At 42.8% G+C, this 21,555-nt stretch overlaps 1 protein-coding gene across 1 annotated transcript in view; it reads left to right on the forward strand.

Annotated features, from left to right (window-relative positions):
- Window positions 1–21,555, forward strand: part of CNNM2 (cyclin and CBS domain divalent metal cation transport mediator 2) — a 129,219-nt gene that overhangs the window by 98,497 nt on the left and 9,167 nt on the right. Inside the window, exons 3-8 of the mRNA XM_026851512.1 lie at window positions 552–695; window positions 7,993–8,130; window positions 10,212–10,381; window positions 13,667–13,760; window positions 16,189–16,254; window positions 20,016–20,200. Coding sequence (XP_026707313.1) covers window positions 552–695; window positions 7,993–8,130; window positions 10,212–10,381; window positions 13,667–13,760; window positions 16,189–16,254; window positions 20,016–20,200 — 797 coding nt within the window. The remainder of the gene's footprint in view (window positions 1–551; window positions 696–7,992; window positions 8,131–10,211; window positions 10,382–13,666; window positions 13,761–16,188; window positions 16,255–20,015; window positions 20,201–21,555) is intronic.

Raw genomic sequence — 21,555 nt, forward strand, 5'->3', positions numbered from 1 at the left:
CCTTTGTATAGGGCATGTCTAAATAAGATATTTCTGAGGGAAAAAGGAGAAAAAGAGAAACTCATGGATTGGGCTGACCTCCTTTTCTCCCCAGCTCTACCCTGTCCACGTGCTTTTGTGGTTTGGCCATTGTTGCTGTTGTTTCCAAGCTTGAGGAGAACATCCACGGGAGCTCGCTGCAAAGGAGGGCTCCAGCCTGGCCGCCTCCTGCCAGTGCTTGAGACAAGAAGTGGAAAAACTGTCAACAAGATAATACAATGATTTCAGTGCCAGTGTGACAGTTTCACTGGGAAAGACATTAGAAAAAGAATACTGATCTCTTTAGCCATTCTTTAGTGCCTTATGTGGTTTTATGCACCCAGGAATGCGTTTCTCAGACAGACATCAGGTTATGATTTTAAGCATCTGTTAAACTTTGCTTCTTTTTTCATGAAGCCTGACACCAACCTTTTTGTCTTTTTATTTATACCTGCGTGTCTATAATTCTGCTATAATTTCTGATCTTTTAGGAATTTCTAAAATGTCTAAATTGCTGATCTGTCTCCTTGCAGGCAAGTCTCACCTGGCTATAGTACAAAGAGTAAACAATGAAGGAGAAGGGGATCCTTTTTATGAAGTCCTGGGAATTGTCACTTTAGAAGATGTGATTGAAGAGATCATCAAGTCTGAAATTCTGGATGAAACAGATCTATACAGTGAGTAGAAATATTTGCACTTTGTTTATAGATGAGAGGGAGGACTCTGTTCAGCAGTGGCTCTGTTTAATAGCTGTGTTTGAGACATGTTAAGTTGCCGATTTAAAATCTCAATGGTCAAATGACCTGCAGATCCATCAGATGATCGAAGTAATTTTTGTTTTTGCAGCATGAGCTCCTCACCTTTTTATGCTGTATTAATTCAGAAACAGGACAGTTTTCTTTATTTGATCCCTCCATCAAGAAGGTTTATATCTGCAACAGTCTGGTCTCTCCTGCTAGCTATTCTCCACCACAGTGGCCTTAAACCTTTTTGTTATAGTGCTCATGAGATCCCACATTTTCCTCTAACCTCTCTCTGCCTGAAGGGCCTGTAGACCATGTACTATCGTACTTCAGCAAGAAGGCAGGCAAATGCCATGCCTCAAGGGAGGGCAATGGAGTCTCATTAGAGTCTCTCTCTGTCACTCATTCAGAAAACCTGAGAATGGAAAATCGTCTTCAGGGCTGAAAACCAGCATGTCCTAAATTACTCCTCGTTTTACAGGAGTACAGCTCCTTCCTTCCTTTGTGTTAACATATGTTGAGGGAGATGATGCTGCATGTCAACCATTGCCTGGGACTTGAGAGACCTGGTCTCTTCTGCAGTTTAGAGGTTGTCTGGTCTTTGGCCAGTTACCTAGTGTCTTCTCTTCCCATCTGCACAATCTGGCCTGTGTCTATGGGATTTCCTTTGTGTCATTCTTCATCTGTCTTATCTGTGGTTTGATCACTAGCTGGCAGATACTATTTTTTACTATGTGTTCGTGTGTAGCACAAGGATGTATCTAGATTCTACTCTAACAGAAATAATAATTTTAAATATTTATAACACTGTTCAGCTGTCCTCTGCTTTTTTTTTTTCTTTTCTCATGAAAGGGATCTGAATGTTTCTACAGCATCTTTTCAGACCAGTGGAAGCATCTTCTATCCTCGCTCCAAGCCAGTTGCCAAATGAGCACTTTATACTGTGGGATAGAGATACTTCTACTTTTCCTAATAGATTGTTATCGGCTGAACTACTGTCTGTAGCTGGTCAGTATTTTTACCAGTATTTATGTGCCCAGAGGTTCATGTAAATCACAGTTGTGTTTTACGACAGGCCAAACAGTCTAATTACTATGCAAATCACAGAACTCCAGTTAGTATCGATTTTTTTTCATACATTCACTAATGAATTGTTGGGCTAACCAGTCACAACATAATGCTTTTACAGGATGAATTCAGACTTTCTTTTATACACCAAAAAGATCCTATCTTTGTCTCATCACCTTTGAGATATTTCCTTGTTTCTACAAGTGAAAAGACATCACATATGCTTTCCAGTGTTTTTTTCCCCTTGTTTGTTGTTCTTCAGGACAAAAAAAGCTATGACCATTAATAGCATGTTAGAGGGAAAGGAAATGAGAATTTAATTTTACTATCTGAAGACTTCCTAGATTAACAAAACAGAGCTGGTGAACGTGAAACTCTCCTTCCTGGGAAGGTTCTACTATTGAAAATTCCTGGTTCAGAACAGGAGGGAAACCTCACTTCCTAGGCTTCCTGGAGGATTCAGGAAGTTTTCGGGGGTGACTCCTGCTATGTACCATGAAGATGAACTTCTAGTTTCTTTATGAAGCACTGGAGTTCATTCCACTGTTTAGGTTGAAGGAACCTGTAGTAGTAAGGGAGAGAGCAGAAATCCCAAGAAGCTGGATCACTGAAAATGTGATGGGTTTTGGATTTGGGCAGATTGATGTGCTGTAAACACTTCCAACTCATGTAGTGATGGGAACATATTTTGCGTTTACTGAAGATACCTTATTGTCCGTGATATGTTAATGCAGCTCATTTTTTATGTTGGTATCAGTGTGGTAGTGCTAGTAACCCACATCTAGTACTAGAGTTCTCTGAAGCTGTGCATTGTAAGACCAAGCTGGCTTGCTAAGCTCAGACAAGGCCAACTTGAAACCTTTGGACTGATTTGTTCTATGCTAGGTGTTTACTTAAAAGTAGACCTTATGAAAAATTTTGGCAGCGTTGTTATGCCTTTGTTCTGAAGTTTTAAAAATGTTTTCTTTTGCTTTGATGGAAACTTGAAATTTGATTAAATGGCTGACCTTGGAGCTGTGCCTTTCTGCTGTTTCCATGAAAAACCATTTGAACTGTGTTAGGGTAGAAGTAATTGTATATTTACGGTTTTTGCTGAAAGCTGCTCTCACTGCTGAAGATCTGCAGCTGAATTTTTCAAGGGCTGTGTTTTCATTAAAGGTGTGATACTTCTTCAGTTTGCTCTAGTCTGCTATGTCTTATGGTTTGTAGAGATGATGGGAGCAAGAAAAATCATTAAATATGTCTGTCCTATCAACATCTAGATAGACTGAGTACTTCTGAGCATGAAACATTCTGAGCATGACTGAGTACTTCTGAGCATTTTGTACCGGAGATGATGATTGGGTGGAGAGAAGAGGTTTCTGTTATGCCACAGGTAGGCTCTGACTGCACTGACAGTCAGTGTCACGATGCAGAGCTGTCAGTGCATTTAGCTCTTAGTATGGGAAAGCTGGAGCATTTTTTCATGGTTGATGCTCTACAGGAATCCGTCCTGCACTCCCATGGCCCTAACCGTGGTGGGAGAGCATTTCTCAACCTTCACAGAGGCCCAAGAGAGAAAGCTGTTTGTTCTGCATTGGCCTCAGACTGCAGAGTCCGCTTGAGGAACGCTGAGTTCACCATTCTCACCCAGGTTTGACTGGGGCCCTGCCTTATTTAGCTCTTTCTAATTGAAGGCAAGTTTAATCATCCCCTTAGTGCAACTGGAATGCTGCCATTTTTCATGCGTAGATTCAGAGAGGGTTTGCAACACGTAAAATCTGTAATTTTTCTACAAGTGAAATACCTTAACACACCCTTGTGCAGATGTTCTGCATGTTGCAGATAAATAGTCCTGTTGTAAGCATCAGCTTACATTGCATTTGTATGTCCTCACCCAAGTGCTGTTCAGCAGTCTGTCTCAGTGAATATGACCCCTGGCAAGCTCATGCTGCAGGGGTGTTCAGTGCCATGCCATGGGGCACATTTATTGGAGAGCTGCACGGCTGCAGCTGCAATAGCTTTCACATAATGATTTATTTTAGCCTTAGCAAATCACATCCCTGAGGGGAAGACCCATCTTACCCAAAGATTCCTATTTCCAAACAGCTGTCAAAAGAGGTGTATTAAATATATGTGCTAGCAAACTCTGTATCACTTCTCCTCTTTAAACCACAGAGCTACAGGAATAAAAATTGTTTGTCCTGATAAGTATTCCCACTGTCGTTCAGTGAAAGTGTAGCAACATAGAAAAGGTTGTGCAATGCTGATTTGTCTGCCAAGACCTACAGATACCGGCACAGTGTACATCAGTACCGTAGGCCAGGAGAGCAGAGCTTTGTGTAGCTGGAATCTAATCTTTAGGTATACCAAGGTGATTGCCACCCATTAGAAAATTATGCTTTTACCTTGTTGGTCATTAGGACTGTGGACTTGCTAACCTTCTGCTGTACCCTTACAGGAAGCTATTTTAGGCTGTTTAAGAGCTTCAAGTTTAGTGCCACTGACTTTCTCTTGGTTGCCAAAACATGCATGATACACACGGCAACCTGATTTTTCCAGTTAAAGACAAAAAGAACTGGCAAAACTAATTTGGTTTCATTCCTAAGCCTTTATTTTAAAATGAAACAAAGTCACAGGCTTAAAAAGACCTGTGCAGTGGGGGGGGCATACACTGTCAGCCTGGGTGTGTGCATCACTGGGGGGATGAGGGAGAGGGGGACGTGGGGTGTGTGCTGGGAGACTGGCATCCACCTCTGACTGCCTAAGGCTGGGTATCCTGGTACTGAGTGTGAGCACAGGGTCAGTGAGTCTAGTCCTCTGGGAGATGTATTTTCTTTTCCCGGAGGATCTGATAGATGCACATCTCAAGCAGTTGCTGCTTGTCTCTGTCCTTGTACAGTTCTCATGTGCCAGATAGAACCACACTTGGATTTGATAAAATACTTTTGTTCTCATTCTCTTGTCTGGAGCTCACTGAAGATGTCTGCTGTGTCCTAAAGACAAGAGGACAAAAGGTGTACATGAAAAGAACAAGAACCTTCCCAGAACATTGTCTGGGTGCATTTGCAGCACACATCAGCCTGCTGCCTTCCTGCCTGCCCAACTGAATGGGTGATCTGAGGTTTAAACACCCTGTTCTGTAGCTGCCTCCAGTCCAAGCTGGCTCCTTCAAGGAAGTTCAATGCAATCATTCATGGTATTCTGCATCAGGCCTGGAAATTCAGGAATATTACAAGAGAGATCACAACCTTACTTGTATTTGGACCCCTCCTCTACTTGAGTTCTCTCCCTCAGCCCAGAAGCTCATGATCAGCCTTGCTGCCTTTTGATTTGAAGAAAAAATCTAAATATTCCCAGAACCTACTGAAGATAGTTGTGATATTTGTTGATATCTCACCAAAAGTTATACTAAGAGTATCCCTCATGCATCATATTGTTCGTGTTGCAGAACCAAACAGTGTCACAGCACTCTATAAGCAGAGATCACTTCAGCATGCCAAGATAACTTCAGTGCCCAGGTCTTCATTTCACTTACTGTAGAAAGGACAGACAGAAAATACCTGGTCTAGATTCAGTTATGTGTCTCTCCATCCAGTCCTTGATTCCTGCGTCTTACAAGAAGCTCAGAAGTTGTTTGGATAGTGAAGAACAATTAAGACCATTACTTACAAAAATAAGGCAAGATAGTAGCTTTAAGCCATATGGCTCTGCTCTCACTGTGTAACGTTTTTCTTGGGGAAAGGTTTCTGGACAAGCTGCCAAGGAAACAGTAGGAGCAGTTGAAATCACCCATCATTTGATTAAGAGCCTGGGTCTCTTACCTTGATGACTGATGCAGACAGAAAGATTTAAGGCAATCTCCCATGGTGTGATGCTGGCCTTGTTTTCAGGTACCAGAAATGTAGTGTGAAGCCTGCAGTGGTACATACAGCTCATTCACAGAAGAAATACAGAGAAGCTTTACTGCCCCACCGAAGAGATGTTTCCTTGTCCCAGGGCCAAAACGTCTACTTGTGGTGATTTTTGCATCCCTGAAGAGAGCAGTGACAGAGTTCCTTGTGAAAAGACATCTCAGCCTCAGCAGTGTAAAAATAGCATTCTCTGAGCTTTTCAGAAAAAGCACAGTTTCTATTCTTACCTCTTACAAGCAGTAGGACCTAGTGAGAGCTTCTGGGGGACTTTTCCTCTATTCACTTTCTATTGCTTTGGTATGCATCTTTCCTTTAACTGTAACTACAGATAAGGTCTGTCTCAGACTCTATTCCTAAATCACTCTCTTGGGTGTTTTTAGTCCATAACCACTCTCTGAGATGGTTTCTATTCCTGCTTTTGGAAGAGAAACTGCAGTCCCTGATATAGTCCAGGTCCTAGATAAAGTACTACTAGGGTAAGAGGCTTCTGGTTTCAGAGGAGAAAAAGGGCATGGGTCGTCATTGTTCTTCATGTGCTTGGGAACAAGTATCTCAAATTTTCTGATTTGCACTTCTCACAGAATGAGCTTTAGATATCTGGAGTAGGTATGTCACTATCAGTGCAGTATAGCTTTTGAGTCTGTAATAGTCCTATAGTAGAGGCTTATCCATGGGAAGTTGAGGATCTAAATGTATTCTTATCTAAAAGGCTAGGTGAATTAGAAAAATCTTTCTAGAAATCTGTTAATTACCAGTATTGTGTGTTTCTAAGCCCCAAACTCAGCCACTCTGAGTCTTATGTAGTCTGTAGCATATATTGGACACCTACAGGACTCCAGATCTCAGTGGCTTCCTTGCTGCTCTACATCGCTTTAATCATCTTTCCATGCATAACCTAAAATCTGTCAACAGCTACCTGGGAGTATGCATGAGGTTTCAAAGTGTTAGCATCACCTTACATCTCTTTGTGGGCTTGCCTGAATTCTCTGCAGTGAATCAATGTACCAGAACTGTGTGTGGTCCCTCAAAAGCCTAGCCATTTTAAACCCATGACTAGGAGTCTGATAGACAAGTAGCTGTAGTGTTTTCAGTATATTTCCCCACTAAAGCCCTAGAACCTAAGCCATGCATCACGTCGGAGAAACTCACAGTATTGCCTCAAGACTTGGGTTTCCTGCAATATATGGTGGAGCTCTGAGCTCTCTGACAGCATTCTGCTGCTTATACCCAGTGCCACCTTACACATTGTGTCAGCAGAGAAGAGCAAGACACTGCCATCTGAGCAGAGACCTCTTCTCCCTGGTATTGATATATACTGTACCCCGGGTGCCTATAGCTCTCCGCTTACCTGGTTTCCTAGACATTTTGGCAGATTAGTTCAGTGGGTGAATGATAATTATTGGGTGATTCGTGCCTCTGCAACTCCATCTTTCATGTTGTCTTTCACAAACTTGGGGATTCCCCACCACAGGGCCTGTTTTAAGACACAGACAAACCAAGTGGCAAGTATTTAGCTGAATAAAGGACAGGAGTCCAGGATAACTAGCAGACAAATTCCCGTATCTGATCTCCTGAAGCTACTGTGTACTTCATTCTGGCTTCAGTGCCTATAAAGCAGCCAGAGATTCCCAATTCCAGGCTGTACACCTTGCCAGCCTTTGCTGAAGTTTGGACAGGACGAAAGAAACTATATGGGAGACATTGAGAGTTACTTGGACCAAAGGCATGGGGATTTTGCCAAAGCTGTAAAGAGTCAGTGAAGCTGTGGTACAACATAAGAAATAAGTCATTGTATATTTATGTATGTACTTGCTGGAAATTTTTGAATGAATGCATACAAAAAAGCAGCTATTGCAGATATTCCTGTAGAGCAACATCTTTTGATCATTAGTTACACCGAGCAGGACTTCTCCCCAGCTAGAAATGAGCAGGCACCTTATTTGTAATATGCAGGGCTGCTCTGCAATTAGATGTTTGCAAGCAGAGACTTTCCCCCCATTGAAGTGAGAGAGGACTGACAGAGACCATGGGTGCCTGGCTCTGCAGGACAGGGGCTCATGGCTGGATGAGCCCACAGCACAGCTCTCTCGTTGTTTCTGGCTTGTGCTGCGTGCTGATGAGCAGGGCTTCGTGTGTACTGCAGAGGGGTCTGTCTTCACCCTGTGCTCTGGGTGGCCATCCTGGCTGACTCCATCCAGCGCGGTTTGTGTTGGACCACGTTCTAACAGAAATCGCTTCCTTCCTTTCTTTTCCCACCCTCCCTTCCCCAGCTGATAACAAGACGAAAAAGAAAGTAGCTCATCGGGACAGGAAGCAGGACTTCTCTGCCTTCAAGCAGACAGACAGCGAGATGAAGGTTAAAATATCACCGCAGCTCCTCCTGGCAATGCACCGGTTCCTGGCAACAGGCAAGTGCGGGTTATCTCTTTTTGCGATTGTGCCAGAGCCTCGGAGGCAGTTTGTCAGCAAAGGCCGGTGAGGTGGGTGGAACAGTGCAGGCGGGAAGGGAGGCTGGATTGTGGGGTGACAAATAATGCCACTGTTGTGTTTTTCTTTTTAAATTCTCTCCTCTCCTGTGTTCAGTGTCGGCATGAACCCTCTGAGACATTTACCAGGGGTGGACCAGTAACTTTAAATTGGTCTGAAAGGTAAGGATGAATGCCAAGTGCCGCACTGCATGTCTAGAGTCCGTCAGATTAACGACTAGCAAGTACACCCCATTAGGAAGAGCTCAGGGAACAAACCAAAGAGGACTCGATACCACTGGCCAGCTGACTGTAATTTCACTCTGGCGCCTTCTCCAGAAAGAGATGCTGGACTTTTTGCAGGAAGGTCTAAACCTGTTCCGTGAGACTTTTTGACTCCAAGTGAAAAACTCTCCTGACACATTTAATGCAGACTGCACAGGCGGTTGAACTGTACTTTTTAAAATGGATTTCTGGCTGGCTTGTGTGACCTCCGTTGATGACTTCGGGTTTCAGAGAACAGTTGTCTCCATCCCAGAACACCATGATGTTTTAGCCCTTGGGTGGGCAGTCTGGCAGAGAGGCCAGGGCCTTGAATGGTGTCTTGCAGCTGATACTGCCTTTCATCGTAAAGTTGGTCCCTTCACCTCAGAGATGAGACCTGTTAACAGGAGAGCTTGTGGAAAACATACCTTCCTATTGCTCGTGCTGTCTCTCTTTGACATATAAAGACTTCTCACATGCAGGCCTTTCAGATGGGCGTCTTTCACTGCTATGTTCAACATAATTCGTGGGTTGAAAGTGATAAAGTTGTTTTATCTCAAGTTTGCCAGCTCCAGTTGGAAATTAGTACTTCCCCTCCTCTAAGATGCAGTAACTGCCTGCCTAAATGCTCCTAGTCCACCTTCATGCTTTGATTTGCCTCTGTGACTTGAGAGAAACATGTACGTGATCGGTTATCACATCTCAGCTGAGGGGCAGTAATTCCTTAAAAGGCTTGGAGTTCTACGGCTCACATGCGTGTGAGCATGTCCTTGGTGAAAGGAAGCAGTTCGACAGGAAGATGCGGATTTAACAGCAAGCAAGGCGTTGTTCATGTAGTGGTACAAGACTTGATGGAGATCCCTAAACACCTGCTCAACAGACATAGTCTTACAGTGCTGCTTCTCTACTTGTTCTGTGGATGAAAGGATTATGTAGCTTAAATCCAGGTTTGTCTGTGAAGCCACTGCTAAATAAGATGAAAGCTACAGGTTTGGTTTCTCTGTTCTCAATTGAGAATAGTATCTTTAGCAGATGAATGGTACTGGGTCGTTAACGGTCCTGTTCTGAAATGAGGTGCTAGAAAAGCTTATCAATTTGCATGTATAAATCTCGACATCTCTGGCTTAACTCTCCCACACAAGGACTCTTGGGAAACACTGAAGAGCAAGTGGATAGGGGATGTGTTCTGTGTGTCAGACATTAATCCCACATGGTTTGAACTGACCTGCACTGTCTCTCACTTTGAGTAACTCTTCCCATATGAACTGTGGCAGCCCCAATTGTGTTGCTGATTTATGTAGAGCATCTATCTAGAGAAATTTTCTAGGCCCCAGTGAGTTTTTTGGTTTTTTTTTAACGCAATAAATGCAGTAACTTTAATACCTTTTGAGGAAGGAAAAAACTAATTCAGAGGTTCTCTGTGCCCCAATTGCTCTTCCATTTATACAACTCTCCAGTGAGCCTATACAACCGTGACACTGAACTCTCAAGAGGGCAAGACTGCCTTTTTCTTTTCCCTTTCAGATGAAGACATGGGTTTTGGTTGTTTTGAAAAATATTTCAGTAATGAAAGTTGGGGTGTTCCTGGTTTTTTTTCCCCCCTTACAAATCTAACAGTCTCAAAAGACAGGAAGCCTGCAATTCCATAATGGATCTCTCTGCATCTGTGTGTCTTTTATAGGCAAATGCTTATTAACGAGTACTGCTCACTTCTTGCCAGGCATATGAAGTGTAATGCCAAGCTGTATTTTGTGTTATAGAAGTAGAAGCATTTGGTCCATCCCAGATGTCAGAGAAGATCCTTCTCAGGCTGCTAAAACATCCCAACGTCATCCAGGAGCTGAAATACGATGAGAAGAACAAGAAAGCCCCAGAACACTACCTCTACCAGCGAAACAAGCCCGTCGACTACTTTGTTCTCATTTTACAGGTCAGATATGTGATTATGTAGATATGTGCAAAATCCTTCATCTCCTGACATATCCCTCTCTATACCCCTTCCAGTCGTTTGTCGTCTTTCAAACATAGGAATGGAGCTATGGCTCCTGGGCACTGTTCTGTCTCTTTTACAACCTTGCCAACCTTGAAGAGCTCACTCAGCTGCTTTCAGCCTCAGTTAAACGAGTTGTGAAGGGTAGGCAGCACTTCCCCCTTCCAATCATCTGTTGAAAGTTACCTAAGCTTTATGTAGCACTAGGATAGACAGTGCAAAGGAGTCCCTTGGTATTGCTTGGAAAATAAGCGTGCAAAAAATGGTTTGTCATAGGAGTTTGGCCAGGATGATTTCTCTAATATGTTTTTTCCTTTTGCAAAAGGAGGTGTGGGGAGTTAGTTTAGAGAAATGACATTTTCTGTGCAATTTTGAAATCTGTACTTTTGGAGTTGTGAGAAGCACAAGTTTTGGTGGGATCACTGCACCATCTAGTCAACTGCTGCCTCCTCCTGCCCCAGCCCCTGCCATTCCTAGGCACCCTGATATCCAGGCACTCACCGTACCCCAACATCACTGCACTTGTGTGGTTTTCAAATTGGGGCCCTAAGTGGTGTGGAAGGACTGTTTTCTGCTTGTTCTGTACAGGATTGCTTCCAGTGCTGTTATCTCCCAGGTTTTATTACTTGACAGGAACACTTTAATGGCTAGGTAAAGCTTTGCACAGAAACTTAGCGTCCATCTAGCACCATTTGAGCAGAAACAGTCCTGTAAGAGAGATTTTGCTGAGCAGGTGCTTATGTTTCTATCCTGCATGACTGAAATCAGTCTTGATCATAAAAACCCAAGCATTGTAGCTACAGCTGTAACACAGGGCTTGAAATGTTCCTTAACATCACCTTAAAAAAAAAATAAAAGAGGGGGTTTTAAACACTGTCAGTGATAAACAATTAAGAAAGCACTGGAATATGATATTGTGGATTCAGTGTAGTTCTCTTTTAAAAATGGATCCTTTTTTCTATGGATTTGAGGAGCCACTGGTAGCAATTTAACTGCTCACTCTTATGTGCTGAATTGTTGCAATCTGTAATATTTCAGAGGCAAAATAATGCTCCTGAATGAGGTAATGCTGCAAAGATGTAAATGGAGGACATGGACAATACAAAAGAACAATCAGTTCTTTCTGAGCTATTCTTCAATCAATAAATATTTAGCAAACACAATGTGCTAGCTCTATAATGCATTTGGAAAAGGCAGTCTTGCAGTAGGTACGTACTATAAAAATGGTAACAAGGTTAATTCTGCAAGGATCAAGAGGGGATAAATACTCTGCTTTTGTTACTTAAATGGACTTGAACTTACTGTCTCACGTCAAGAGACCAAGATAGTAAATGCATGCCAGAACACAAATGTATTCTGTGCTTAAGTTTACCAATTTAATCTCGGTTTTAGCTGGAATGTCACCTGTTTGCAACAACTTTTCTCTTAGCTAATGGGAAGGTCTTCTGAAGCAGTTTGAGATTTGTTTTTGTCATTGTGGAAAACCAGAAACCACATGTGCATACATTTAAACAGGGCAGAACATATCTAATAGCATGCACGGGAAATTCTTTATGGCTTTTCAGCCGCTATGACCATGTCAAGCATGCCTGGTCCTCATAGGGCCACCTTTGGGAAGCCTGGAGGTGCTGCATGTGCTGATAGAGCAATAGTCTTGGAACTGAAACTCAACTCCTACTGCTAATTACTAGTTTGTATTTAGCTACTAACTCCAGATGGACTGTATGTGAAGATTAAAGCCCATTTGTGGATGTATTTTGGAGACCTGGTCTTGACTGGTGAATAACTGCCAGCAGTAAGTAGGTTGAGAGCTCTGTTTTTAACCAGCCTTTATGTGGGTGATGAAATTGTACCTTTTGGAAGGCTTATAATGAACAAATAAGCTACTTGTGTTGTGAAGTGAAATTGGCTTTAAAAGGGATTGCTTGTGATAGCAGGAAAATGGATTTGTGAGCTAGGCACTCTCTTCCTGCACGATAGATTTTGTGGGTTTTCTCATCTGGGACAGTTAGACAAACTGTCTTGGTATTTGGGCTCATGTAGGTTGAGTTCCCATCTTCATGTTTTTCTGCCCCAGTATGGTACCGTAAAGTGAAAGGCATGATTATTTATTTTAAATGGTGCTTAATGAAATAAACACAGAAATAAAATCTGCCTTTTGGACTAATTTTGACCCAGTTGTGTCCAGCTGATGTTCAATCTACTTGGTACACGTGGGACAGGCAGTCTGTCTGCCCTTTCCAGCCTAGCCAGAGGGAAGTCATTGCAGGTAATTATGTTGTCTGCCTGAAATCTCAACCTTTGTGTAGCTCAGCCTGAAAGCTGAATGAGATTTTTTCTCTCTGCAGTAACTCTCAGTGCAGTACCAATAAGGATGGATGGTTGTGAAAACCAGGCCCCACTAAGAAGCCAGTTATTTTTGGCTACTTGTATACTGGAGTAACGGTGGATTTTTACAGCTGTGTTCATTATGGTGGGTTCTGTTCTGGAATCCTTTGTAGAAGGACATGATGTCAAACATTTGGTTCAGCCGACATCAGAAACAAGTGCATTTGCGTGGTGGTGTGTTTTTGTACAGCTTGGGAAGCTCTGAGGGTCCTTCTAGGCAAGACCCTGCAGGAGAGCAGGATCTTAAGTTAAGGATGCTAGAATTAAAACTGCTAGAAACCAAGAAAAGCGGAGTAGCCCCAAGACTGCTTCTTCAGGAATAAGGGCTTTGTTTCTGTGGGAATCTCATCAGTGAAGGCAGACAGCCTCCTCATGTGTTGTCTCCCATCTTCCTTTCCTATGTTTGTGTTAGAGGGGGCACTTCTTGTGAACATGAGTTGTGGCCCAAAATGTCTAGGTATCTCAAGACTGCAGATGACTGTGCCATGTATAAGCTTGTTGTGATGCTGGGGGAGTATTTTTTTCACTCTGCATTGAGGTAAAGCAGCCTGGCAGCACTTGGACCAGGGCAGTAGTAACACCCTGAAGCACTGTGATGATCCTCTTCCTCTGCAGGGACTTACAGTGGCCACAGGGCACCAAAGACCAGGATAGCTCAGGGCACAAGAGCATTGCCCTCCAGGGTCTGTCCCTGTTCAGACACCCTTACAAACTGCAGGGACCATGACACTGCTTAGGAATGTCAGGCAAAACTAGCTTTCAGGGCTCAAGTCTGGTCTTGTGCCTCAAGACCTATGGTCCCTTTTAATTGCAGCTCTCTCTCCTTTTCCTTAACAGGGGAAAGTGGAAGTGGAGGCTGGGAAAGAGGGCATGAAGTTTGAAGCTGGTGCTTTTTCCTACTATGGGGTGATGGCCCTCACAGCATCGCCAGGTATGTCCTCTTGCCTTCTGCTTCTGGAATGCACTCTTGCACAAGCCTGCCCGTCCTGAGAGTGCAGGGAGGAGGCTGTGCAGAGCATCCCCCTGCAGCGTCCATGGGGCTGATGTAAATGATACCTTCTTGCCAGCAAAACTACCTGCCTGGCACAGCATCCCTGGGAGGGACCCGGGCTGGTGGCGACACTGGCACTGACTCCGAAACCCAACAGCTGGCAGCGGTTTGGCAGCTCCCAGAGGATGGCAAGTGTTGGCCTTATAGAGTGATGTGTTTCATACTGGTGGACAGCTTTGTCGTTTTGCTGAAGGCAGGACAACAGGGATTGCATTAAGGGGAATAAATAATTAGTGGCAGAGGGACATCTAGTGGTACAAAGTACAAACGCCTGGTTAGTTTGGGGATCGTTCGCGTTGCCAGCCTTTTCTAAAGCCGTCTTGAGGAAAAGGAGGGCAGCGATGTAAGAAAAGCAATCGCTTCTGTCAACGTGTGTGGCAGCATAACCGAGAAATCGGCATGGGGGGGAGCTGGTATCTGAGGGCGAGGTGTCAGCCAGTTCCCTCCAAGGTGTCAGCCAATTCCCGGCATGCAAGCAGTACCACAAGCCACCACATCGCAGGCGCAGGTTGGGGGATTGTTTTATAATCCGCCAAGAGTAGGCTTCAGTTCTGTATTTCAGCACTTGGTGATATATTTTGGTGCCAGAGGTGTCGCCGCTCAGATCTTGATGTCGACTGAGAATCCGCAGAACCGCTGGGGAGAGCTGGGGTGCTGGTGTTGGCCGTCTGCTGACCCAAAGCTGCTTGCTCAGCTTCAGGGAAGAGATATTTATCACACTGAAATTGGGTCCTCCTGTCACAGCAGGGTTTGTGTTCCACTTGAGAGGCAGCTCGTTTTAATTGTATGCTCATGAAGCACTCCCTTTACGTGTGTGTACCTATGTGTGTATATATATATATATACAGCATTGGAATGAAAATTATTTTGTAAGTTGTCTGTACAGTTTAATAAAGTTAACGGCAGTTCTCTTGGTGAGGTGAGCTCACTTTTACAGGCAGGACTAATTCTTTAATTATGTGCACTTTAATTTGATCAGTCTAGCTTATACCTTTTGAGGCTTGACAGATTTGAAAGTGTGCAGTGCACTGGGTGGATTTTATCTGAGCAATAGCAGCAGTGTTCACAAGGAATCGTGACATGTGTTTACAACTGCATCATACCCTCAGCTTCAAAGCTCAGTTTCTGCAGTATGGGCCAGGCATGGAGCTGAGTTAGGCATGGTCGCTTCTCCTACCAGACCTATGCTTGGAAATTACTTGAGGCATCTCTGTTTTGCCAGCATTGTTCAGTCTGAATGTTTTCCTGTGGTGGGTTTTTTTGTGTTGCTAACACTTCCCACAACCATGCCAGTTGCCGTGAGTCCTGTGAGGTCAAATGATCTCCTCTTCACATGCCCTGAAATCCATCTTGGATTTTGTCATGTCAAACTTAAGCACACACGCTACTTTAAATTAATCTTGGCCAACCTTGGATTTGTTTACCTTTGACTGGTTGGCTTTTACCAGTAGCAAACCTCTCATTTTGCTGGCTTTCCCTCCAGTTTTTAGAGATTTGTTTTATGATGTTTTGCAGCATCCAGAGATTTCCATTAGGATGAGCTCATAAAAAATAAACTCCTGTTCCTCTGTGTAGACAGGAAAGCTTAGTGAAAGCATAAGTCATTGAAAAATAAGAGAAAATGCGTTTCTTTGTGTCCTAATTGGACTTCATGTGCCTGCTCTCCACACCTGGAATATGAAGTCAGAAAGGAGACTAAAGCATTAAAAAAACCCCAAAGCTAAAACCCAATCCTCAAAAAAAAACCAACAAAGGAGTGAAACTTTTTCCTTTGGCTACAGCTGGGGAGGGATTTGCAATAATGAGCCGTACAGTACTCATCCTGACAGAGGTGAGGTTGGAGAATCACAACCTCGCTTGATGTTTTACTGAAAACTTGAAGTGTCTTTGTGTCTTTTGGATTTATTTCTATTTTTGTCTGACTCCCATAAGAAACAGCACCTGTGAAAGCTTTTTGGCTTGTTTTAACTCTTTGCTTTCCAGGCTGGAGTGGGCACCATTGCTCCTTTTGAACTGTTTTAAAACTGAGTGTACCTTGATGGTCTGTTCTGTGCTGGATAACCATTCAAATTAGCAAGTGAAAATTGTTTATTTCACTGTAATTCCTTATGCTTGTTTTTTTGTTTATTCCTAAAATTGTTTAATTGTCTTTTGGTTTTGCTTTTGTTTTAACCCTTTACTTTTTCACAGTTGATTTGCACTTTTGGTTTTAGTTCTTCGGTGTGTGAACTGGTTCCTTCCCCTGTCAAGTGTGGATAGCTGACGCCTTTCTGGTCGTGATCTCATCCTTTTTCTCTCCCTCTTCTAGTTCCCTTGTCCCTGTCTCGTACCTTTGTTGTCAGCAGAACAGAGTTGTTAGCAGCAGGTTCTCCAGGTAAATCCGCATGCTTCTATTTTCACCATTCTTGTGACTGCCCTGATGCCATAAAAAGTCAGCTGCAGTCTGTATTTATCTGACCCCTTTGCTCGTTAGGGAGAAGTCCAGCACAGAGTTATGCCTCGCAGGTAGGTATCCTGAACTTTCGTTTATGGTAACTGCTAGCAACATGACAGTCCTCCAAATGGGAAGAACTAAAACAAATTGAAGAAAATGTATTTAGTAATGTGTGCTTGTTCTTGTTTCTCATATGTATGTTGGTGGAAAATTAGGAGGGGAGATTTTTCTATAAGAAGGTATTCTCCCCCAAGCTGAGGCTTAAAAAATTCTGAAGAAAATGCATTTGGCACAAGACAATGTCTGCTGCTGAACTACCATAAAAGGAAAACTTCTTTAATGAAAAATTCTTGTATTCTTATACGGGTAAATCCTATGATTTGTGTACAGTCTGGCCATTTCAGTTCCTCAAAAACTTAGAGCTTTCTGTCAGTGAGGTCAGTGCCGTGGACCAGCACAGTGGTTTGCTAAGTGGATGGATTTCCAATGGAATTTGCAAGAAGGTTGTGGGACCTCCTGTAGGATTTTCTGGTTCCCATTTTGCTTAAGACCTTTCCTTGCTGAATAACCAAGTTGACTGACACAGAAATCCCTTTGGAGAACAGGGACCAAGGAAGGAACAAATTGGGCCAAAAAGAGCTCTGAGACGTAGTTGAGTCCAACCACTCAAGGGTCAAGAACCGAGCTTTGCAGACACTGCAGGCACAGACTAGTTGAGAAAAATGGAAACCTATCAAGAAAGTCTTTAGGAAGAGCAGAGTCCTAAAATAGTTTGGGCCACAGTGAAGATATTTCTTCCTTTTGAAGTTTTCTTTTTAAGATGAAATGTCTTTCCTTAGACCTAAAAGCAAACAAGATGATATGCATATTTAAATGAAACGTCTCCTAAACATTAATACATATCACGTGTTCATAAACTGTCACCATCTGCTTTCCTCTATTTTCCCCCTCTTGTTTTTTTTTCACTTTTGAAAGTGTATTTCACCATCAGTCCTTAAATTAGTCTCATGCACATTCCAAACAAACTACAGGTTGTTGCCCTGCAGGAGATTTTTTTCCTGCCCTGTTAAAGTGTCCTGCTGCTAAACTTCAAAGAAGGGCAAGAAATTTAATCTTTCTTTAATTAAAGTACCTGATGGCTTTCGTTTAAGCTCAGCAGCTTTGATTATCTTTTTTAGCTTGGTTCTTTTGTTATGCCAGGTCTTCTTTTTTTTTTTTTTTCTTTTCCTTGCTACAAATAAGCATACACTTTGCACATGCAAGTTGTTTCCAATATAAATGCCAAGCATATTTTCATAGCTTTTTCCCCAACTTAAAATAAATCAATAATGAAAAATAAGGACGGGAAGAATCTCCTTTGAAAGGAACTGATGTCGTAAGCCTGGTCACTATGACAGTGTGGTACCAGTTTTGATGAAACTCGGATCTTCTGCAGGGTCTTTCTGAAAAAGGATCCTGTTGTTTAACCCCAAATTCATAATATGGTTGTACTGATGTTTGTGTTGTGATTTGTGGTCTTTATCCCCTTTATAGGAAGGTGAGGAGTATGGGAAAACCTGGGTAGAAAAGATCTGTCCAGATCTGGGCTGGTTGCTAGGGGCTGGCAGGGCACTGTTCTGCAAACCCAGACCTGCCTGGTATTCTTCTGTCATCCATACTTTCTGTATCCTTCCTTCTTCATTAACTCCTTTTCTCCCTCCCTGACTGGTATGTGGTCCAGAAGTGATGTACTTTCTCTCACATTTTTTGTAATCATACTTTTCTTGCTCTGTCCTTTCGTTTCACCTGTCCCCTTTTTTCTTTTATTACTTTTTTTTTTGAATATATGCTTTGTCATGTTGCTCTCTGTTCTTACTTGTTTTTAGTGGTAATGTACTATAACACCCCTGGTAAATAGAAAGGGCAGATACAAGTCCATACTAGTGTAAAGCTGTTCCAGATGGAAAACATCATCCCGAGCAGCAGCGATGCAGTTCTTGTCACACACAGCCATATTTTGTGTATGCAGGTGGGAAAGACAGGACAAATTCACTCAGCCTTCACAGTTCTTTGTTCTCCAGTGGGAATTACAGCATCAAGTCCTGTGCGCAGATATAGGTTTGGCTCCTGGCAGCAGTTATTGCAGCTTGAGATGACTGTCAGGATGGCAAGTTGGTATGGAGGAAAACCTTGCAGGGCTGAGTGCTTCCCCCTAAGCCTGTACTTGGTGTTCCCATAGGGACCTGCACTAATTCCATATTGCAGAAATGGCAGAAAAATTACCAAGTTGTCAGAACCTGTGTTTTTCTGTTCCCTTTTCTAAAATTGAGGGAAAGACAACATCAGAAAGATTTTAAGTGGGAAATAAAAGACAGGGCAATTCTGCTATGCATCTAGTAGCATCTAAAGTGTTAGGTTTAGGAAAGGCTGAATGCAGAAATGTAGAATGGGTTGTGTCATTTGAACAAGAAGAGATCACATTTGTAGTGATTAAGTGGCAGAGGTAGGGTTGAATTTTAGGGAGCTGCTTTTCTTTTTTTTTTTTTTTTTTTTAAAGAAAAGTCTTCAAAAAATGATTTGAAAAGCTTGCAAGGATAGTGCTGCTGATTTTCTCAAAGAGGCTTTGTATTTTAAGATTATATGAAAATGATTTTTCAGCTGAGAATGGGGTTCATGTGGTGAGTAGCATAGTTTACATCAAGTTTCACTTTGGTCTGGCTGAACTAAGATCGAAAGCTTCACCAGTCCCAAAGACAGTTGTTTGATCAATATATACTGTGTGTGTGCCCAGGGAGAAGCCCATCTGCAGGAGGGCGTGGGATCTCTTAAGATGCATTTCTGCCCTCCTGTCTTATGGGACACTGTGTGGGTGGAAGCTAGGGATGCAAAATGTCTGTGGCTTCCTGAAAGCACCTTTACTTGAGATAAACTGTGCCCAATCACACTTGCCGAGAACAGCTGTGAAGTTTTCAAGTGAAACCCTGCAGTGCTTAAAGGCCAGCGATGGAAAATGATGTCTCTAGTTTACTCCTTTCCTGAACACAGATTTTTCTCTCTAGCATGGACTGTTTTCCCTGTTTTGCTGGCTGACATGTACCACATGGAGCTTGCTCTCCTTCATTGAGTTTTTGCCCGTTCAAGCACTGGGAGGTACTAGAGGAAACATTGAAGTAAACATCGCTTGGACTGCACTCTGGTCCTCTGAGGGCTCTCTTACAATTTTGAAAATGTCTGCTCTAACTCCGGGAACAAGGCATATGTAGGTATGAGGTGGAATGAAAGGGGTTAAGAGTTAGCTGGGGACTGACTGTGGGTGAAAGGGCTGGTCTGGAGTTATAAATCATTAAGAAAAAAAAAAAGTCTATTAAGCATGGTCTGACTATCAAGAGCTCCTGTAAGGGAGCCTTGGGAAGTTACCTTTCTCTGGTGGTTACCACTCATCAGCTGAAGCACTGTGATCAACTGGTGCACAGGGCATGTCCATTGCAGCATAAACAAAATCAGGTTTGTTTAGGGCATACTCAGTGATGTTGGCTAACAGCTCTGGACTCAAAATCTACTCTTTCAGGGTAACTTGGTTGTTTAGCTGCATGTGTAGTTATGAGTGAATTAAGTATTTGCAGTTCTTTTGTGCTATGTCACAATTTATGTCCCTTTGAAACCGGTGACTTTAAATGTTTTTACTTGGTTTAAGAAATCTCTCACTCTTGCCCATTTCTCAGCTGAAAACAAGTCTCCACCTCGGCCCTGCGGCTTGAATCACTCAGACTCTTTAAACCGAAGTGATCGCATCGATGCAGTGACACCAACGTTAGGGAGCAGCAACAACCAGCTGAATGCATCTTTCCTCCAAGTGTATGTTCCGGACTACTCAGTGAAAGCACTCACAGACATTCAGTTTGTCAAGGTAGGAAAAAAGCTGGAAAAACCCCACTGGAAAGCTGGGCTTGTCTGGTAGGATGGAAAGTGTGGGGAAGGGAGGTCCCTCTACATTTCTCTGTGAGTAAATAGGATTATGAAAGCAGCTGTTTAAAAATCACTTTAAATTACTTTTCCCCAATATCTGCTTTCCATTGATTTGTCTTCACTGTTCCTTTCATTTAGGCTTGTAAGTAGATTGGTCACATAAGTTTCTGGATTTCAGGTCCCTCAAGGAAAGTTTATAGAAAATAACCTCTCTCTGCTTTTAGTCATGAAAGATGTATCCTTGTGAAGCCTTTGGAGCCATCTGAAATGAAGACCCTTCATTATAAGACAGTGTCCTTTTCTAAAGGATGAGACATTTTCTGTTGGTTGCAGTTTTTATTCACTTTTAATTTTGGTTTCAGTTTGGGGTTCTTGATCTTACTTTCCGACTTGTCATCCTTCTTCTGCTTGGAGAAGTCTTGGACATTTCTCTTTATCTTAACTTCACATGTTAGGCTCATGTCTCATACTACCAGTGAGTTGCTGCATGATTACAGCTCTGTCCCTCAGCATGGTGCATCCCACGCTGAAATGTGTGCGAGTCCTGTGGGATAGGAAATCTAGCTGAGCTGAGGAACAGCTAATGCTGGCAGCAATTCCAGCCCAGCTGGGAGTCCAGGGAAGCTGACATCCCATGGCCAGAAGTTGACCTTGATGCTTTTCTTAAATTAAGTGCACGTTCACAGTTTCTTTCTATGCAACTCAAATGATTAGTGAACTCAACTTCTATCAAAGTTAATTCAATATTAAGAAGGTGGAATAGAGTAGAAATACTAGAAAGCTAAATGGATTATTCTGTAGCCATATTATAAAAGGAGAGTACAGTCTTGCATTCAGAACTGGTCGATGGTTCAAGCCTTCAAGGTTTAGATCAGTAAATGTTTATCACTGGGCAGGTGATTCTCACTACAGATTTCAATGGTTAATCTGCTGTACAGAGCAGCTGCTCATCTTACACTGGTTTATGTGGAGTCCTTCCAACTCTCACTGTGTTCATACTGAGGCTAATGAATGCTAAACTGTCTGGCATCTCTGCAGTCAGTCTTGCACACCTATTTTTGCATGACTCTGCTTTACACATAGGACAGAGTACTCAGTGCGCCAGTACACAGTGGACACTGTGCCACACAGGCGTTTATTAATACTTGTAAACTAGGGTTGTGACCTGCTCATGCAGAGTTTGGATTTTGCTTTTGGAGTTGTGACCTGATCCATCTGACTCGCTCCATTTCCCGTCCTTCTCTTGTGCTGCTACTGAAACTTAGAGTTTTCTAAAAGTCTTGTTTCACATCTTCC

This window comes from Athene cunicularia (assembly GCF_003259725.1).
Source record: "Athene cunicularia isolate RWA chromosome 6 unlocalized genomic scaffold, athCun1 chr6_part1, whole genome shotgun sequence".
NCBI classification, from domain to species: domain Eukaryota; kingdom Metazoa; phylum Chordata; class Aves; order Strigiformes; family Strigidae; genus Athene; species Athene cunicularia.